At 44.6% G+C, this 16,932-nt stretch overlaps 1 protein-coding gene across 1 annotated transcript in view; it reads right to left on the bottom strand.

The window, feature by feature from the left end:
• Positions 1 to 15,161, bottom strand: part of LOC120063954 (E3 SUMO-protein ligase RanBP2-like) — a 36,428-nt gene extending 21,267 nt beyond the window's left edge. Inside the window, exons 1-12 of the mRNA XM_039014265.1 lie at positions 15,019 to 15,161; positions 14,360 to 14,427; positions 14,151 to 14,262; positions 13,070 to 13,222; positions 12,505 to 12,735; positions 12,278 to 12,420; positions 11,928 to 12,123; positions 11,533 to 11,833; positions 11,271 to 11,452; positions 10,089 to 10,267; positions 5,545 to 5,767; positions 2,408 to 2,566 (exon numbers count right to left, since the gene is read on the bottom strand). Of these exons, the coding sequence (XP_038870193.1) occupies positions 2,408 to 2,566; positions 5,545 to 5,767; positions 10,089 to 10,267; positions 11,271 to 11,452; positions 11,533 to 11,833; positions 11,928 to 12,123; positions 12,278 to 12,420; positions 12,505 to 12,735; positions 13,070 to 13,222; positions 14,151 to 14,262; positions 14,360 to 14,427; positions 15,019 to 15,090 (2,019 nt within the window). The 5' untranslated portion in view covers positions 15,091 to 15,161. The remainder of the gene's footprint in view (positions 1 to 2,407; positions 2,567 to 5,544; positions 5,768 to 10,088; positions 10,268 to 11,270; positions 11,453 to 11,532; positions 11,834 to 11,927; positions 12,124 to 12,277; positions 12,421 to 12,504; positions 12,736 to 13,069; positions 13,223 to 14,150; positions 14,263 to 14,359; positions 14,428 to 15,018) is intronic.
• Between the last annotated feature and the right edge of the window lie 1,771 nt (positions 15,162 to 16,932).

Here is a 16,932-nt window from a genome sequence, read left to right as displayed (position 1 = left end):
CCGATGTGAGTAAGACTTTTAAACAGGTTAACATTCACAAGGCCGCAGGGCCAGACGGATTACCAGGATGCATACTCAGAGCATGCACTGACCAGCTGTAACCTGTCTAAATGACTATCACCCTGTAGCACTCACATCTGCATCTATTAGGGATCCCCATTAGCTGTTGCCAAGGCAACAGCTATACTTCCTGGGGTCCAAACACATCAAGTCAATTACATTACATATAAAACAAAAAATAAAACAGTACATCATATAACATTATTATACCACTACAAATCTACAATACTCAGCAAAAACATATCCTCCTCATGGACTGCACCAGATTTGCCAATTCTTGCTGTGAGATGTTACCCCACTCTTCCACCAAGGCACCTGCAAGTTCCCGGACATTTCTGGGGGGAATGGCCCTAGCCCTAACCCTCTGATCCAACAGGTCCCAGACATGCTCAATGGGATTGAGATCCGTGCTCTTCGCTGGCCATGGCAGAACACTGACATTCCTGTCTTGCAGGAAATCACGCACAGAACAAGCAGCATGGCTGGTGGCATTGTCATGCTGGAGGGTCATGTCAGGATGAGCTTGCAGGAAGGGTACCACATGAGGGAGGATGATGTCTTCCCTGTAACGCACAGCGTTGAGATTGCCTGCAATGACAACAAGCTCAGTCCGATGATGCTGTGACACACCGCCCCAGACTATGACGGACACTCACCTCCAAATCGATCTCGCGCCAGAGTACAGGCCTCGGTGTAACGCTCATTCCTTCGACGATAAAGACAAAACCGCGACTTGTCATTGAAGAGCACTTTTGCCAGTTGTCTGGTCCAGCGACGGTGGGTTTCTGCCCATAGGCGACATTGTTGTTGGATATGTCTGGTGAGCACCTGCCTTACAACAGGCCTACAAGCCCTCAGTTCAGCCTCTCTCAACCTATTGCGGACAGTCTGTGCACTGATGGAGGGATTGTGCGTTCCTGGTGTAATTTGGGCAGTTGTTGTTGCCATCCTGTACCTCTCCCGCAGGTGTGATGTTCGGATGTACCGATCCTGTGCAGGTGTTGTTGTGACACGTTGTCTGCCACTGCGAGGACGATCAGCTGTCCGTCCTGTAGTGCTGTCTTAGGTGTCTCACAGTACGGACATCGCAATTTATTGCCCTGGCTACATCTGCAGGCCTCATGCCTCCTTGCAGCATGCCTAAGGCACGTTCACGCAGATTAGCAGGGACCCTGGACATCTTTCTTTTGGTGTTTTTCAGAGTCAGTAGAAAGGCCTCTTTAGTGTCCTATGTTTTCATAACTGTGACCTTAATTGCCTACCGTCTGTAAACTGTTAGTGTCTTAATAACGACCATTCCACAGGTGCATGTTCATTAATTGTTTTTGGTTCATTGAACAAGCATAGGAAACAGTGTTTAAAACCCTTTACAATGAAGATCTGTGCAGTTATTTGAATTTTACGAATTATCTTTGAAAGACAGGGTCCGGAAAAAGGGACGTTTATTTTTTGCTGAGTTTATGTATGTATGAAAGTGAGATTGACTTCATCCCTGCTTGTATTTATGGGAGGTATTGACATGTTGAATGCACCGAGCTGTCTGTTTGAACTACTGGAGCACAGCTCGGACACCCATGCATACCCCACAAGACATGCCACAAGACATTCACAGTCCCCAAGTCCAGAACAGACTATGGAAGGAGCACAATACTAAATAGAGCCATGACTACATGGAAATCTATTCCACATCAAGTAACTGACGCAAGCAGTAAAATTAGATTTAAAACACAGATTAAAAAAACACCTTATGGAACAGCGGGGACTGTAAAGCAACACAAGGCAGACACATGCATACACACACGATAACATATACACACACGTACACATGGATTTTGTACTGTATATATGTGATAGTGGTGGAGTAGGGGCCTGAGGGCACACAGTCTGAATGTATTGTAATGTTTTTAAAATTGTATAAACAGTCTGAATTTTGCTGGAACCTAGGAAGAGTAGCTGCTGCCGGGACCCATAATAAATAAATATATATCCTGATTGCCTAGTCACTTTTAACCCTACCCACATGTACTGTGTACAGTGTATTACCTCAATTACCTCGTACCCCTGCTCATTGACTCGGTACGGGTACTCCTTGTATATAGCCTCGTTATTGTTTTTACTGTGTTACCATTTCCCTTTTTATTTAGCAAATACTTGTCTTACTTTTTAACTCCGCATTGTTGTGAATGGGCTCGTAAGTCGGCATTTCACTGTAAAGTCTACACCTGTTGGATTCGGCGCATGTAACCAATACAATTTAATTTGATATCAAAAGTCTACACACATGCCAATGCTTTAACTAAGCAGACTAACAGTGTTGGTCAGAGAAGCAGCTGTGGTGGTAGCTCACCTCTATGTCTCTAGAGGGGAAGTGTATGAACAGGGGGTCCAGGGATCCAGGGATGCCACGTCTCCTCTTGATCTTGTCCAGCAGGGGGAGCACCACGTTCCAGTAGTGAACACTCCGTCTTATGTACTCGTGGGCGTAGTATGAGTTCACACCAAACCCCTGGGAATTACATCAGAACAGATGTTTAATCCAAACGCAGAAATGTAATTTCTTCAAAATCATTAATTTTTACTAAGGACACCTCGTTCAGAGTCGCATTCTCACAGTTATTTCGTTTTACATAGTTATATAAAAGGGATTTTGTAGAATATTCTCGCTAGTCCGAGAGTTATAAATAATAATCATACAAAGTTATAAATACTATTGAGTAAATGCGGAGGTAAACATTTCAGACAGACACCTAGCACATATGATCAAATCAAATCCAATTTTTTATTTGTCACATACACATGGTTAGCAGATGTTAATGCGAGTGTAGCGAAATGCTTGTGCTTCTAGTTCCGGCAATGCAGTAATAACCAACGAGTAATCTAACCTAACAATTACCTTATACACAACACACAGTGTAAAGGGATAAAGAATATGTACATAAAAATATATGAATGAGTGATGGTACAGAACGGCATAGGCAAGATGCAGTAGATGGTACAGAGTACAGTATATACATATGAGATGAGTAATGTATGGTATGTAAACATTATATTAAGTGGCATTGTTTAAAGTGGCTAGTGATACATTTTTCACATCAATTTTTCCATTATTAAAGTGGCTGGAGTTGAGTCTGTATGTTGGCAGCAGCCACTCAATGTTAGTGGTGGCTGTTTAACAGTCTGATGTCCTTGAGATAGGGACCGAGAGACTGAAAAACAGCTTCTCCTTTGATGCACCTGTACTGACCTCGCCTTCTGGATGATAGCGGGGTGAACAGGCAGTGGCTCGGGTGGTTGTTGTCCTTGATGATCTTTATGGCCTTCCTGTGACATTGGGTGGTGTAGGTGTCCTGGAGGGCAGGTAGTTTGCCCCCAGTGATGCGTTGTGCAGACCTCACTATCCTCTGGAGAGCCTTACGGTTGTGGGCGGAGCAGTTGCCGTACCAGGCGGTGATACAGCCCGACAGGATGCTCTCGATTGTGCATCTGTAAAAGTTTGTGAGTGTTTTTGGTAACAAGACGAATTTCTTCAGCCTCCTAAGGTTGAAGCGGTGCTGCTGCGCCGCCTTCACCACGCTGTCTGTGTGGGTGGACCATTTCAGTTTGTCAGTGATGTGTACGCCGAGGAACTTAAAACTTTCTACCCTCTCCACTACTGTCCCGTCGATGTGGATAGGGGGGTGCTCCCTCTGCTGTTTCCTGAAGTCCACGATCATCTCCTTTGTTTTGTTGACGTTGAGTGTGAGGTTATTTTCCTGACACCACACTCTGAGGGCCCTCACCTCCTCCCTGTAGGCCGTCTCGTCGTTGTTGGTAATCAAGCCTACCACTGTAGTGTCGTCTGCAAACTTGATGATTGAGTTGGATGCGTGCATGGCCACGCAGTCATGGGTGAACAGGGAGTACAGGAGAGGGCTCAGAACGCACCCTTGTGGGGCCCCAGTGTTGAGGATCAGCGGGGTGGAGATGTTGTTACCTACCCTCACCATCAGGAAGTACAGTACCCAGTTGCACAGGGCGGGGTCGAGACCCAGGGTCTCGAGCTTGATGACGAGTTTGAAGGGTACTATGGTGTTAAATGCTGAGCTGTAGTCAATGAACAGCATTCTTACATAGGTATTCCTCTTGTGCAGATGGGTTAGGGCAGTGTGCAGTGTGGTTACGATTGCGTCGTCTATGGACCTATTGGGGCGGTAAGCAAATTGGAGTGGGTCTAGGGTGTCAGGTAGAGTGGAGTCTCTCAAAGCACTTCATGATGACGGAAGTGAGTGCTACGGGGCGGTAGTCGTTTAGCTCAGTTACCTTAGCTTTCTTGTGAACAGGAACAATGGTAGCCCTCTTGAAGCATGTGGGAACCGCAGACTGGGATAAGGATAGATTGAATATGTCCGTAAACACACCAGCCAGCTGGTCTGCGCATGCTCTGAGGACGCGGCTGGGAATGCCGTCTGGGCCTGCAGCCTTGCGAGGGTTAACACGTTTAAATGTTTTACTGACGTCGGCTGCAGTGAAGGAGAGTCCGCAGGTTTTGGTAGCGGGCCTTGTCAGTGGCACTGTATTGTCCTCAAAGCGAGCAAAGAAGTTGTTTAGTCTGTCTGGGAGCAAGACATCCTGGTCCGCGACGGGGCTGGTTTTCTTTTTGTAATCCGTGATTGACTGTAGACCCTGCCACATACCTCTCGTGTCTGAGCTGTTGAATTGCAACTCTACTTTGTCTCTATACTGACGCTTAGCTTGTTTGATTGCCTTGCGGAGGGAATAGCTACACTGTTTGTATTCGGTCATGTTTCCGGTCACCTTGCCCTGATTAAAAGCAGTGGTTCGCGCTTTCAGTTTCGCGCGAATGCTGCCATCAATCCACGGTTTCTGGTTTGGGAATGTTTTAATAGTTGCTGTGGGTACGACATCGCCAATGCACTTGCTAATAAACTCGCTCACCAAATCAGCGTATTCGTCAATGTTGTTGTTTGACGCAATGCGGAACATATCCCAGTCCACGTGATTGAAGCAATCTTGAAGCGTGGAATCAGATTGGTAAGACCAGCGTTGAACAGACCTGAGCGCGGGAGCTTCCTGTTTCAGTCTCTGTCTATAGGCTGGAAGCAACAAAATGGAGTCGTGGTCAGCTTTTCCGAAAGGAGGGCGGGGGAGGGCCTTATATGCGTCACGGAAGTTAGAATAACAATGATCCAGGGTTTTACCAGCCCTGTAAGCACAATCGATATGCTGATAGAATTTAGGGAGTCTTGTTTTCAGATTAGCCTTGTTAAAATCCCCAGCTACAATGAATGCAGCCTCGGGCTATGTGGTTTCCAGTTTACATAGAGTCAAATAAAGTTCGTTCAGGGTCATCGATGTGTCTACTTGGGGGGGAATATATGCGGCTGTGATTTTAATCGAAGAGAATTCTCTTGGTAGATAATGCGGTCGACATTTGATTGTGAGGAATTCTAAGTCAGGTGAACAGAAGGACTTGAGTTCCTGTATGTTGTTATGATCACACCACGTCTCGTTAATCATAAGGCATAGTGTGTGTAGTGTGTGACAGAAAAAGGCAGGTGTCTCATCTGGCTGAGGTGTGTGTACCGCTGAGCTGAGGTGCTGGGCCCAGTGTATGGGCAGGGCTGGTTGAAGGCCATGTTTCTCTCCGGCTCGCAAGGTGCTTAGTCCATGTTGAACCGTCATCCTCAGTTTGGCTGACGTGCCAGGCCTACAAACACAGATACACAGAGAGTATTATACATACAGGCCCGCAGACAGAAGCAGAACCATAGTCATGTTAACCACAGAGCCATCAGTCAGCTTGACTTCTCCATCCTGGGCCTTTACATTTTAACGCTGACCTTATATCAGATCTTATGGTAACACTTTACTTCATAACCATGTCATAATAGTTGACAAATTGTCATAACCTGTCATATTGTCATAACACTGTCATGACCCATACATTTAGACCTGTTGTGACATATTGCATTATTTTATAGCTGTTATGACACCTACATAGGAGTGTCAAAACCCACATTTATTCAAACGTGTTTTTTCCCTGCCAAGAAGTTTCCTTTTGTTTGAAAGTTTTTTTTTTTAAAGTCCTTTGTTGTTGAAATGAATTCTTTACAGTCATGTTTTCCCCCCCCCCCCATCATATTTTAAATAACTTGTAGAAAATACACTTCATGCCACTGTCATAAAGCATTGTGACCATCCTGTGTCACATTACTTGGACTAAGAAAAAGCACTGACACTGTCATGAAGCATTATGACCATCATAATCATATAAGCCAGATGGGCATGTACGTGATAGGCCTTTATGTCAGTAGTCAGTCAAAAAGAGGGTGTCCTGTCCTGCTCCTAAAATCTGCTACTGCATTCATCCCATTCATCAGAAACAGAGCATTGGGGTAGGTGTGAACAATTAAAATAATTTAATATGGTGAATTTCATACTGTTGACAAGTTGGCTATAGTGTAATGGAATGTTTTGCCTTATTTGGAAGGTTGAGACACTCTTATGTAGGTGTCATAACCAGCCATAAAAATAACGCAATATGTCACAACAGCTCTAAAAAACAAAAATATAAAAATGCAACATTTTCAACTAAATAAATTCATTAGGCCCTAATCTCTGGATTTCACATGACTGGGTAGGGGCGTAGCCATGGGTGAGCATAGGCCCATCCACTTGGGAGCCAGGCCCAGCCAATCACAATGAGTTTCCCCCCCACAAAAGGGCTTTATTACAGACAGAAAAACTCAGTTTCATCAGCTGTCCGGGTGACTGGTCTCAGAAGTGAAGAAGCCGGATGTGGAGGGTCCTGGGATGGCGTGGTTACATGTAGTGAGATCGGTTAGACGTACTGCCAAATTCTCTAAAACGACGTTGGAGGTGACTTACGGTAGAGAAACGAACATTAAATTATCTGGCAACAACTCTGGTGGACATTCCTGCAGTCAGCATGCCAATTGCACGCTCCATCAAAACTTGAGACATCGGTAGCATTGTGTTGTGTGACCAAACGGCACATTTTAGAGTGGCCTTTTATTGTCCCCAGCAGAAGGTGCACCTGTGTAATGATCATGCTGTTTAATCAGCTTCTTGATAATCAATCCACCTGAAGGGTGTGGCATATCTTGGCAAAGAAGAAATGCTCACTAACAGGGATGTAAACAGATTATTGCACAAAATTTGAGAGAAATACGATTTCTGGGATCTTTTATTTCAGCTCATGAAACCAACACTTTACATGTTGCGCTTATATTTTTGTTCAGGATAGAGAGATATATAGACAACCCCTTGGGTTGTGCCGTGGCGGAGATCTTTGTGGGCTATACTCGGCCTTGTCTCAGGATGGTAAGTTGGTGGTTGAAGATATCCCTCTAGTGGTGTGGGGGCTGTGCTTTGGCAAAGTGGGTGGGGTTATATCCTGCCTGTTTGGCCCTGTCCGGGGGCGGGGCCACAGTGTCTCCTGACCCCTCCTGTCTCAGCCTCCAGTATTTATGCTGCAATAGTTTGTGTCGGGGGGCTAGGGTCAGTCTGTTATATCTGGAGTATTTCTCCTGTCTTATCCGGTGTCCTGTGTGAATTTAAGTATGCTCTCTCCAATTCTCTTTTTCTCTCTCTCTCTCGGAGGACCTGAGCCCTAGGACCATGCCTCAGGACTACCTGGCGTTATGACTCCTTGCTGTCCCCAGTCCACTTGGCCGTGTTGCTGCTCCAGTTTCAACTGTTCTGCCTGCGGCTATGGAACCCTGACCTGTTCACCGTACGTGCTACCTGTCCCAGACCTGCTGTTTTCAACTCTCTAGAGACAGCAGGAGCGGTAGAGATACTCTCAATGATCAGCTATGAAAAGCCAACTGACATTTACTCCTGAGGTGCTGACTTGCTGCACCCTCGACAACTACTGTGATTATTATTATTTGACCATGCTGGTCATTTATGAACATTTGAACATCTTGGCCATGTTCTGTTATAATCTCCACCCGGCACAGCCAGAACACGACGGGCCACCCCTCATAGCCTGGTTCCTCTCTAAATTTCTTCCTAGGTTTTGGCCTTTCTAGGGAGTTTTTCCAAGCCACCGTGCTTCTACACCTGCATTGCTTGCTGTTTGGGGTTTTAGGTTGGGTTTCTGTACAGCACTTTGATATATCAGCTGATGTAAGAAGGGCTATATAAATACATTTGATTTGAGATATATAGTACCAGACAAACGTTTGGACACACCTACTTATTCAAGGGTTTTTCTTTATTTGGACTATTTTCTATATTGTAGAATAATAGTGAAGACAAAAAAACTATGAAATAACACATATGGAACAAACACAGTGTTAAACAAATCAAAATATATTTTATATTTCAGATTCTTCAAAGTAGACACCCTTTGCCTTGATGACAGTATTGCACACTCTTGCCATTCTCGCAATCAGCTTCATGAGGTAGTCACCTGGAATGCATTTCAATTAACAGGTGTGCCTTGTTAAAAGTTCATTTGTGGAATTTATTTCCTTCTTAATGCATTTGAGCCAATCAGTTGTGTTGTGACAAGGTAGGGGTGGTATACAGAAGATAGCCCTATTTGGTAAAATACCAAGTTGTTATGGCAAGAACAGCTCAAATAAGCAAAGAGAAACAACAGTCCATCATTACTTTAAGACATGAAGGTCAGTCAATTTGGAAAATTTCAAGAACTTTGAAATTTTCTTCAAGTGCAGTCGCAAAAACCTTCAAGCGCTATGATGAAACTAGCTCTCATGAGGACCGCCACAGGAAAGGAAGACCCAGAGTTACCTCTGCTGCAGAGGACAAGTTCATTAGTTACCAGCCTCAGAAATTGCAGCCCAAATAAATGCTTCAGTTCAAGTAACAGACACATCTCAACATCAACTGTTAAGAGGAGAATGCGTTAATCAGGCCTTCATGGTCAATTGCTGCAAAGAAACCACTACTAAAGGACACCAGTAAGAAGAAGAGACTTGCTTGGGCCAAGAAACACGAGCAATGGACATTAGACTGGTGGAAATCTGTTCTTTGGTCTGATGAGGTCAAATATGAGATTTTTGGTTCCAAATGCCATGTCTTTGTGAGACGCAGAGTAGGTGAAAGGATGATCTCCGCATGTGTGGATCCCGCTGTGAAGCATGGAGGTGGTGCTTTGCTGGTGACACGGTCAGTGATTTATTTAGAATTCAAGGCACACTTAACCAGCATGGATACCACAGCATCCTGCAGCGATACGCCATCCCATCTGGTTTGGACTTATTGGGACTATCATTTGTTTTTCAACAGGACAATGACCCAACATACCTCCAGGCTGTGTAAGGGCTATTTGACCAAGAAGGAGAGTGATGGGGTGCTGCATCAGATGACCTTGCCTCCACAATCACCCAACCTCAACCCAATTGAGAGATGGTTTGGGATGATTTGGACCGCAGAGTGAAGGAAAAGCAGCCAACAAGTGCTCAGCATATGTGGGAACTCCTTCAAGACTGTTGGAAAAGCATTCCAGGTGAAGCTGGTTGAGAGAATGCCAAGAGTGCACAAAGCTGTAATCAAGGCAAAGGGTGGCTACTTTGAAAAATCTCAAACCCCTTTTTTGGTTACTACATGATTCCATATGTGTTACTTCATAGTTTTGATGTCTTCACTATTATTCTACAACATAGGAAAAAATTTAAATAAAGAAAAGCCCTTGAATGAGTAGGTGTTCAAACTTTTGACTGGTAGTGTATATGTCATGACAGTGTTATGACGCTGGGTGTCAAGTAAAGTGTTACCGACATATAATATCAGTGATCAGTTCAAGTGAGGGAAGGAGGGAGGGAGGGAGCCTGGGTAATTTTTACAGAGCTTGTTTGTGTAGTCCCGTGTGGCTCAGTTGGTAGAGCATGGCAGTATGAAAAAAAAAGCTGAAAATATATGTGTCACTCTGGAAAAGAGTGTCTGCTTAATTACTATAATGTAAAATGTAGTAAAACACTTGATTTCAGACAACTATCACATAACTACAGAGATTATAACCCATCGTGACTCACGCAGCTCGTTTGTGTATGAGCCTGTAGACTGCGTCCCACCAGTCCCTCTGTCTGTCTGTGAAGAGGAGGTGGAGGAGGGGCAGGGGCAGGCAGCGGGGCTCGTGTTGACCAGTAGAACTGATCCTGGCCCTTTCCTGGAGCTGGGTGTGACTGCACCACACCACCCCACACAGGAACACCTAGACAGGAGAGAGAGAGAGAGGAGGGAATCACCCCAGTGTATTGTTAGAAGAACCCAAACAAGTTCATTGCATTAGTTCTTAGTGCATTACAGGTCATTGTATGAATGAAAAATTAAGCAAAAGGAAACCATCAATGATATGATACGAAGGACAGTATTAAGATTGTTATAAGGCCGTAACTGAACAGCATAGATATTGTTAGTGCTGAGCGAATAACCAATATTTGTTATTTTCCTGTTTTTAAACAACTAATTGACCGAGGTCGTTCAATTATTTGAATTCCATTTCGTTCCGTTTTTTTCTGAGCTCAATGCGCACATTGCGCTGCAGTTTCTCTAGAGATAAATCAGATCTAGCCCAAAATGTGCGATGTAGTAAGGAGTTGTAGTTTCCAACAGGCCAATGTTCTACATAGTTTAGTGCAGAAAACGTGATAATTAACTACAATAACCATAATCCATCGTGCAGCTAGTTGTCGGCATGTGTTTTACGCCTGCTACGTAAGGGAAAGAAGAATGCGCGATCAAGAAGTTATTCCAAGAGAGCAGTTTCTTCATGAGGGAGTACCTGAAAATACATGATCTAAGTGATTGATAGTTGGTATTCAGCCGTCATAAAAGTATGCCTTATTTACTTCGAAGAACTCCTAAAAATAGTGATTTTGTCAGACATCAGCTCTAGAGATGAGATGACTTGAAATAAAGTAATCAAATAAAACAAATGTAATATACACAACTGAAATATTTTATTAAAGTGATGTGAATAACTGATGGTTAATATGTAGTCATGGGCAGTCACTACCATCATGGGACTTTTAATAATAGTTTTATTCTGTGATACAGCATTCAACCCACATAATGCATAGTGCATTTAATGTTAAAAATAATCCAACCCAAAATCAAAAATTATAATTATTTTGTAATAATCTAACCGGAACAACCCCAAAGAGCACTAAATCACTCAGGACTAGATACTGTAGAGCCACCCCGACCACACCCACCTCCAGGTCTAGCAGGCAGATGGACTCTGGTGTGTTGGTGTCCAGTTTGGAGGTCTCCAGGTTGAGCCTTGGGAACAGCTGTTTGAGCCAGTCCCTCAGAGCAGGCCTCTGGGCCAAGAGAGACCATTGGAGGCCCAGCCAACACAGCTGCTGGAGGTCCCCACCATGGAGCTGGATGGAGCCTGGAGACAAAAAAGTTAGAGATCTTATGTGTGAGATCAACTGGGCTCCTGTTGTGTAGAGCCACACACACGCATCATACCGTTATCCCATTTGGTGAGGTCAGATATCTCTGGAGCCTGTGTGTTGATGGAGCGGATGTCATCGTTGCCAATGAAGGAAGTCCCGGCCGGAGCCAGAGGCCCAAACAAAAGCTCAAACAAAGCGTCCTGACCACTACGGTTCCCAAACGCCTCCACCACCTCTCTGACAAAGGTGTGTGTCTCGGGCTTGAGGTTGAGCAGCATGTGTCCAGCCTGGCTCTTTCGGTCACTGGCCAGTAGCTCCAGAGGCTGAGGAGGAGACTGGTCCCGTTTAGACACCTTGCTCTTTGGCCTGGGGACCTAAATATGAAAAGTAGGAAGAATGAAAATAAGAAATTGGATACACAGGGACTGTTATTTACTACAAAGCCTCTAGCTTGTGTGTGTGTGTTACCTGGTAGGCCAGCAGATAGCAGAGAACAGCCAGATCGATGACAGCCCGCCACTGCTGTTCTCTCTCCTGAGCCATCTTCAGCAGCAGAGTGCCAGCATGCAGGTACAGATGTCCCCTCATCTCCACATAGACCCCAGACAGATCTTCTGTTACACTGCCCTCTGCCTTCTTCAGGCCCTGCATCGCACAGTCAAAACTACACAGAGAGAGAGAAATGAGGTTAAATACTCACACACACAGTGCTACAATCTAATAGGACTCTATGGAGTGGTGCTCTAATGAAGGAGCTCTGTTGGTAGACTAGTACAGCATTCACATGTCCCTGCCTAGCCTGGATGTGACAAACACACCTCCAGAGGGCCTGGATGCTAGGCTGCAGTCCTTTCCCCTGCAGAGTCAGTCTCAGCAGGCTGCAGTGGGCCAAAAGTAGCTCTCTCTGCTGATGTTGACTCATCTTCTCATTGGACGAAACACTGGGCTGGGCTAGGGATTCCTGAGAAACACACAATTCACCACTTTACCATTGTACATGTAATTCCATAAGAACATAATTGTATTTTGTGAGCATCCTGCTGACCTGTAGAGTATGTACTACAGTAGAGTACCAGTCCAAGCTGGATCTAAGCAGGCCTCTCTTCTCTGTGGCCAGACAGTGTTTGACAGCCTCCTCCAGCCTGCCATCGGAGGAGAACAACTGAACCAGCTTGATGTTGATATGGGAATCGCCAGGCCTCACAGCCAGCTCTGCCTGCAGTAGGTCAAACAACTGGTTCCATCCCTGCTGGCCCTGTTGATTCAGTAGGTGCTCCTAGAGGGAGAGTTAAGTAAAGCAAGGATTTTTTTAAACAGTTGTTTCTAGCCCCCATGCCCATCTGCTGCTAAACAACTGCTCCTACGGGGAGAGAGAGTGTGGAGGGCATATGCATTAAACAGCTGCCAGCTCAACAGGCACTCCTGGCAAGGGGGTGAGTGGTGCGGGTAGTGATCATGTGTCAACCCAGTGCCACAGTTTGTAAACAATCCTCCAGTCACAATACAGTCAGACTTTAGCCTTGACCCACTATTTTAGGTTAGGCAAACCATTTTAAACAACCTAAAAATAATTTTAATACAGGAAATCAATAATGTGTTAGAGCTCTTACCTTGAGGTTGAAGACAGCAAGGTGTCCAGGCAGCAGCTTGGCAGCTTTCTCCACCCAGAACTCTGCTCTGTTGTCTCTCTCGGTCTTACTGACCAGCAGCTCAGCCACCTTCAAAACCAGGTCCCTCTGGGGTGGGTTCAGGTCCACAGACCGCTGGACGGACACACACACACAATTAAAGACCAGAAAGCTGGGCAGTATGGACTAAAACTGCATCAGAATGAGAATGAGTTGCCAATTCCTTATATAATTGTGTTCTATACTTATTGCACATTTATAAAACACTCTATAGTTAGTATAATAGTCTTTGGCTAAAATGCTGCTAGCAGTACTGCAATGCCATGCGCAACAAACAGCATTCATTTTCCAGAATGAATGTTTGTTGATACTCCTGTTAAGTAACATCTGCTCTGCGAGCAATTTGAAGAGTTGAGACATAAAAAGGGTATCATTAGAAAGGTTAACTTCTCTATTACAGTAAAATAATGTCTCTGTTTCAGTGTCCATATGACTGTTTCTGTTGGACCAAACCTCAAATGCAAATAGTGAGTTGAAACCGCTTGTCAGAGAGGAAAAAGTGATCTCTCATCTTTGTTGTTGTGAGTGGCAGGGGGAGGGGCTTGGTGTGTGAAAACAGAGAGAAAGAGGCAAAGAGAGAGGTTTCACTTTCGCCAAAATCTGTCCAAAATCTGTCCTCCCTCCTTTGGGACAACAACTCCCATTGTTAGGGAAGAGACATGAGCATGTCGTCATTATATACAGATCACTGGTTTAAGTGGGAAGGTGCACACAGCACAGAAGGAGCAAAGGAGACAAGACCAAAAAGACATGAGAACAAGCGGACATAAACGCTCATAAAAAGGAGAATTAAAAACATTTCTTGCAAAACAGGCATTTGGAATATCACGCTAAAACAATAATTTGATATATTCCCTAGCACTAATCACATACACAACTGGCATAGTCGTTTCTTCAAAAACAAATCAATCATATCAAACTGGATGACTGCCAAAGCCTAAAGGACAGGGTAAAATAATACTATAGCAATAGTATGTAAGTGAGCAACTGAGAAGGATCTTACCTTGTAACATCCTATGGCCTTGTTGATATCTCCTTCCCTCTCATAAAGTTTGCCCAGGAACTTGTGTGCTTTGGGATCTCTTTCCGCCACCTTCAAATATGCTGATACATGTCTAACAGAGGGGACCAGGCATTCAGAACCACAATACACATACATCGTTACCCACTTCAATGTCAACAATGTCTGCGTTGGTTGTGTTCAGGGCTTACCTTTTAGCAAGTTCATACTCCTTAGCCTCGAAGTATAATTTAGCAAATAAAAATCCTTTAATTGGTTTCTGTGGAAAGATCATATAGGCCTAATTTAAAGTAAGGTTACACTCTTGGTTATAATAACTAGATCGCTAACGTTACAGATTACATACATATGACATCTTTAGTTAGCTAAAAATGGTAGCTAGTTAGCTGGATCCATTCAAGTATACATTGTTAACTATGTACAAATCAAGTAAGAAAGGTAATGATGGCTCTTTTCCAACGGATCGTAGGAAGAGTGACACAGCCATAACGTTAGCTAGTTAGCCGGCAAAAAGCAAGCTGATGGACAGGTTTCAAAAGCTAGCAAGCCCTGCTGCCCGCATTTTCAACGAGGAAGTGTTCCTTGCGATGGATTAACTTGAGGTGTCCCAGTTCCCATTTTAGTTAGCCACGATAGTTAGCCAAATTGATCCGTTAGCTACTTATTGTTTCAAAGTTAGTCTATTAATAGTATTTTGATAGCTACGTTCAATGCTTAATGTACTATTAGCTGTAATAGCTACCAGCTAGGTGTAGCTAAATGCCAGGCCAAGATGGCAGTAGCAGTTAGCTTAGCCTAGCTAGCTAGTATACGCAGGCTGAAGAGCCTGTTGGGGCCGGGTTTGACTCACCTCTTTGAGTGAAGGAGAGGAACTCTCTACTGAATAAATATATTCGTCCACTTCGGCCTTATTTCGCCGCATGGCTGTGTAAAGCGTATTTTCTTATAATTCAAAACTAAAATTGCATAGAGTGACAAAACTCCTCCGGAAAAAGCAGGAATCGTAAATATTTCCCCCACTGCTTAGCTAATTAGCCATGTCTCCCCGCTTCTGCCACGAGAACGTCAAATGCAAGCGGTAGTCACGTGGTACAAAACGTAATTGAACCATGACCTGTGATTGGTCGATACATAGCCAATACGTTTTGAAAACGCACATTAACGCAGTAAAAAAAGAAAAGTCCTCTCACTGTCAACTGCGTTTATTTTCAGAAAACTTATCATGTGTAAATATTTGTATGAACATAACAAGATTCAACAACTGAGACATAAACTGAACAAGTTCCACAGACATGTGGCTAACATAAATGGAATAATGTTTCCCTGAACAAAGGGGGGTCAAAATCAAAAGTAACAGTCAGTATCTGGTGTGGCCACCAGCTGCATTAAGTACTGCAGTGCATCTCCTCCTCATGGACTGCACCAGATTTGCCAGTTCTTGCTGTGAGATGTTACCCCACTCTTCCACCAAGGCACCTGCAAGTTCCCTGACATTTCTGGGGGGAATGGCCCTAGCCCTAACCCTCTGATCCAATAGGTCCCAGACGTGCTCAATGGGATTGAGATCTGGGCTCTTCGCTGTCCATGGCAGAACACTGACATTCCTATTTTGCAGGAAATCACGCATAGAACGAGCAGTATGGCTGGTGGCATTGTCATGCTGGAGGGTCATGTCAGGATGAGCCTGCAGGAAGGGTACCACATGAGGGAGGAGGATGTCTTCCCTGTAACGCACAGCGTTGAGATTGCCTGCAATGACAACAAGCTCAGTCCGATGATGCTGTGACACACCGCCCCAGACCACGACGGACACTCCACCTCCAAATCGATCCCGCTCCAGAGTACAGGCCTCGGTGTAACGTTCAGTTCTTCGACGATAAACGCGAATCCGACCATCACCCCTGGTGAGACAAAACCGCGACTCGTTAGTGAAGAGCACTTTTTGCCAGTCCTGTCTGGTCCAGCGACGGTGGGTTTGTGCCCATAGGCGACGTTGTTGTCGGTGATGTCTGGTGAGCACCTGCCTTACAACAGGCCTACAAGCCCTCAGTCCAGCCTCTCTCAGCCTATTGCGGACAGTCTGGGCACTGATGGAGGGATTGTGCGTTCCTGGTGTAACTCGGGCAGTTGTTGTTGCCATCCTGTACCTGTCCTGCAGGTGTGATGTTCGGATGTACCGATCCTGTGCAGGTGTCGTTACACGTGGTCTGCCACTGCGAGGACGATCAGCTGTCTGTCCTGTCTCCCTGTAGGGCTGTCTTAGGCATCTCACAGTACGGACATTGCAATTTATTGCCCTGGCCATATTTACAGGCCTCATGCCTCCTTGCAGCATACCTAAGGCACGTTCACGCAGATGAGCAGGGACCCTGGGCATCTTTCTTTTGGTGTTTTTCAGAGTCAGTAGAAAGGCCTCTTTAGTGTCCTAAATTTTCATAACTGTGACCTTAATTGCCTACCGTCTGTAAACTGTTAGTGTCTTAACGACCGTTCCACAGGTGCATGTTCATTAATTGTATATGGTTCATTGAACAAACATGGGAAACAGTGTTTAAACCTTTTACAATGAAGATCTGTGAAGGATTTGTCTTTTTAACGAATTATCTTTGAAAGACAGGGTCCTGAAAAAGGGGCGTTTCTTTTTTTTCTGAGTTTATGACTCGCACTGCTCAGTAACATCACAGATCAAACAATGAGACAGATATCAGCCAAATCGGGCTATCTTCTGTATGTATTTTATTTTTATTTTATTTTATTTAACCTT

The sequence above is a fragment of the Salvelinus namaycush genome, chromosome 19 (genome assembly GCF_016432855.1).
Source record: "Salvelinus namaycush isolate Seneca chromosome 19, SaNama_1.0, whole genome shotgun sequence".
Classification (NCBI taxonomy): domain Eukaryota; kingdom Metazoa; phylum Chordata; class Actinopteri; order Salmoniformes; family Salmonidae; genus Salvelinus; species Salvelinus namaycush.
The sequence above is the reverse complement of the archived record's forward strand: the minus strand, read 5'-3'. Positions and strand labels throughout refer to the sequence as shown.